Source organism: Alligator sinensis, unplaced genomic scaffold, assembly GCF_000455745.1.
Source record: "Alligator sinensis unplaced genomic scaffold, ASM45574v1 scaffold165_2, whole genome shotgun sequence".
Classification (NCBI taxonomy): Eukaryota; Metazoa; Chordata; order Crocodylia; family Alligatoridae; genus Alligator; species Alligator sinensis.
The window spans coordinates 287,897-291,602 of NW_005841965.1; the positions used below are offsets into that span (position 1 = coordinate 287,897).

Below are 3,706 nucleotides of genomic sequence, written 5' to 3' on the forward strand. Positions count from 1 at the left end.
CAGCTCCGGGGACGAGGCGTCGCTTAGCTCCTCCACGGGTTCCTTCTCCCGGGGCCACAGGTAACCGACCCCCCCCCTTTTTTTCTTCCTCCGCATCGGGGGTGGGGAAGAGCCGTGGCCCCCCCCTGGACCCCCGGACGTCTTGCTCTCAAGTCAGGTCGCCCAGAAGTTCCCAAACGGTGGGTCGCGGTAGGCCTGGCCCATGACTAACCAGCTGTGTGGTCCGATCCAATAACCGACATCAAGTGAGAGCGCGAGGCATCGTAAAATACCGACCTTATCGAGGAACCTTTTGTCAGATTGTTTTGCATCTGTGACGCCTACACATGCCTTCAGCTTGCTCTGGCCCTCAAGGAGGAAGGTGGTGACAGCCTTATTTCCACTGGTGTTGCCTGTCATGTGCAGCCCTGCTCCCCGCACAGTCCTGGGCGGGCAGGGTGGACCCTTGTGTGGACAGCAGTGCCGGGTGTGTTTGGAGCCAAGAGCGAGCCGCTGCCTCTGCTCCAGCGGGCCCCCCATGGCCCAGTTGTGGCTGCTGGGGTGGAGCTGCTTTTGCAAAGGCACCCAGTGCCCGGTGGAGCAGGACATCCCTTGCATGGCACCTTCCCCACCCACGCACAGGCCAGCTCTCCATGGTGTGCACTAGTGTTGCCATGGCAGCAGCAGGAGCCGGTAACGGTCCATTTGTTGCTGAACATGGCGCCCTGTGACTGCGGCCCAGTGCCCCTTCCTCCTCTCGTTGCTTGTCAGGACTTGTAGTCTGCTATGCGCTCAGGCCTGTAGTGGGGCATGGAGACTGCAATGCTTGTCAGGGTGCTGCAGGCATGTGGCCATATTTATCGGCTACAATGACCAAAAATATCCAATAGCTGATAACATCATTTCTCCTTTTTAATGATGCCGATCTGATAGCCAACCGATATATCAGTGCGCCCCTAGTGAAAATGCCCATGCTTGATCATTACAATAAAAGTGCTGTGTTATTTGGCAAGCTAGTGATAAGCATTTCAGTATGTGCATGAACTAACACAAATCTAGGAAAGCTTCTCCAGGACCAGAGGAGCTGAGTCCAAAAGCATGGTTGTGATCACAGTACTTTGACAGAACTTGGTCCAGTTGATCATCCAGACATGGAAAGCATTGAAGGGAGTTGGGCAAGCTGTTATCAGAAGAGCCCCTACCCCTATGGTTCCTGTATCCTCCACGTTCTGTTCCAGTCAAGCTGCTGCTCTACTGCCACTGGGAGAGCAATGAGAGGGGAATTTCTACCCGAGTGATAGGAGCTTGGCAAAAATTACCAGTACGATCTTAGGTGGAGCTGCCAGCACTTCCTACTCTATAATGATTCCAGGCCAGGCATGCTTTCAGTAAGCCTGGTGGTAGATTACTTGTGGTGTATTTATTTAATAGATAGAAAATGTCGTGCTGTATAACCATTCAAATCACAATTTTTCATACGTATCCAAGTTGAGTTAGGGGGTTCATCTAATAACAAATCCCTCTCAAGAACATGTTCCCTTCAGAAATCTGTGATCTTCTGAAAGCAAGCATAGTTTTGAATACACTAGCACTTCAGAAAATGGACCTGTGGCTTTCTGTCAGATTTAGACAATTTTGCTTTGTATAATCTATTTAGATCTTCATAGCAGTAGGGTTTTCTACACCCAAATGAATGCTCTGACGACCAGCTGAAGAGTCATTCTTACTCATTTTTTGATTCATTGCATAAGTATTTTATACAAATTGGAGAAGCATTAGCAAGAGAGGCTGGGAGCACCATGTTCCAGAATACACTGTATTCTAGTAGCTAAGGGAGGACAAAGATGTATGTTTGAATTCCCTCCTGTACTAGAGGGAATTAAACTTTGTCTCCTTCAGCCTAAGTGTATTTTTAAGATCGGGTTTTCAACTGAAAGTTAAACTTATCACCCTGTTGCATATTTATCCTATTTTCTGCAGCTAAAACTTCAGAGAAATTAATACAAATTAATGAGTGATTTCAGGTTGCTTTTTCTGTAGCATTTAATATGAACTTACTTTGCTTGCACTGAAATTAATGTGTAGAGTTAAGAGTCAGGAATAACTTTTGTGGTCTTAGTTCTACGATTCGTTCATTTTGTCATTATCTTTTCTGACATTCAAGGAAATAATGGAACTGTAATCTAACTAGAGCCACATGCTGAAGAAGTATCTAAGACGCCTTCTGCAAAGTTACGAATCTGCACAAAAGCCTCTTTGCTGTGTCACGTTATGAATTTGTATGCATTATCATAGCTTCTAATTATTACATTTCAGGTTGCTGCCATCTATTGAATAGATATTTTAGATGATTGTAGATTGTATTTTAAATTATTTTCTAACAAGTGAATTATCTTTAATTTTTCAAGTTTAATCTTGTGTTGTTTTCTAATTATAGGCCTCATGTTTGTCAGCTTCCTATTTCTGTCCTCCCTGATGTTCCCAGTTTAGTGAATAATACTGTGTGTACCTGAATCCAGGACCACCCTGAATTTAGGATGACTCCCCAGTTATTAGATTTTAGACATGGAAAATTATAAATTTCTTTTAATTTTCCATGTCTACAATCTGGGTGTTGGAGGATCCTCTTAAACCAGGGGTGGGCAAAATAAGGACCGGATGCGGCCTGTGAAGAGTATTTGTCTGGCCCATGGCAGGTCCCTTGGTCCCACCTGGCCCAAGCGCTGTCCACCCATGGCATGTCCTGCCACCCCATGAGCATGCAGCAGGGCTGGGGCAGCTTCACAGTTGTACTTCCTTTCTAGGCAGCCCAGGTGGTGGCAGCTCCTGGCCGCAGCCCTGTGGTACCAGTGGGGAACCCGCATGCACAGCCCTGAGCCCAGCCAGCCCCTTGCCTGCTCCGTACTGCCCACCCAAGCTGAGTAGCTGCAGTGACTGGACAGAAGCTGCTGCTCAGCACAGGTGAAAAGCAGCCCCTCACCACTGCTGAGCCGTTCTTGCTGCAGCTGGCTGGAGTCCATGCCTGAGCTGCCCTACTGCTCCTCTGCACTGTCACTGCTGCCCTGCGGGGTGTCCCAGAGGCAGCAGTGACGGCAGCAGAGAGAAGCCGCGGAGCAGCCTAAGCGCGGGCTCTGGCCGGATGCAACAAGAATGGCCCAGTGCCAGTGAGGGAGAGGGGTGCTTTTGCCCCCTGCCAGCAGCAACTTCTGCCCAGCTGCTTCTCAGTGTGGTTGGGTGGTCCAGAGCAAGTGTGGTTGGGTGGTCCAGAGCAAGTGTGGGGTGGGCCAGGTCGGGGTTGTGCGCATGGGTTCCAGCTGGTCCTCTCGGCTGGGGTGAGTCTAGAGTGGGCTGGGGTTCAAGTTGGGGCTGCACGCTGTTGGTAGTGGCAGGAAAGAGCCAAAGGGCGTGCGGGCTCCAGGCTCTTGGGTGGGAGGGTGCTGACTGCCTCAGGAGAGCATGCCTGCTGCCTTGCTCACGTGCATATGACCTCTCCTGGACCAGCTCTTTGGCAACCATCTCCCCTACATGGCAAAGCTGTGCTAATGCTGGGGCTTCGAGGTGGTGGCCCCAGGAGCTCGCATATATCACACCTCCCCAGCTTGGGCCCTGCAGTTGCAGCTGTTGCCATGGGGGCCCATTGGCTTCCATAGCAACAGCAGGCAGGGGAAGGTGGAGTGGAGGCTCCAGTAACCAGGGCTGTAGGTGCTATAAACCGTCGCCAGCAGCA

At 50.2% G+C, this 3,706-nt stretch overlaps 1 protein-coding gene across 1 annotated transcript in view; it reads left to right on the forward strand.

Moving 5' to 3' along the window:
• Nucleotides 1–3,706, forward strand: part of CCDC34 (coiled-coil domain containing 34) — a 42,542-nt gene that overhangs the window by 4,057 nt on the left and 34,779 nt on the right. The window contains exon 2 of the mRNA XM_014518551.2: nt 4–60. Coding sequence (XP_014374037.2) covers nt 4–60 — 57 coding nt within the window. The remainder of the gene's footprint in view (nt 1–3; nt 61–3,706) is intronic.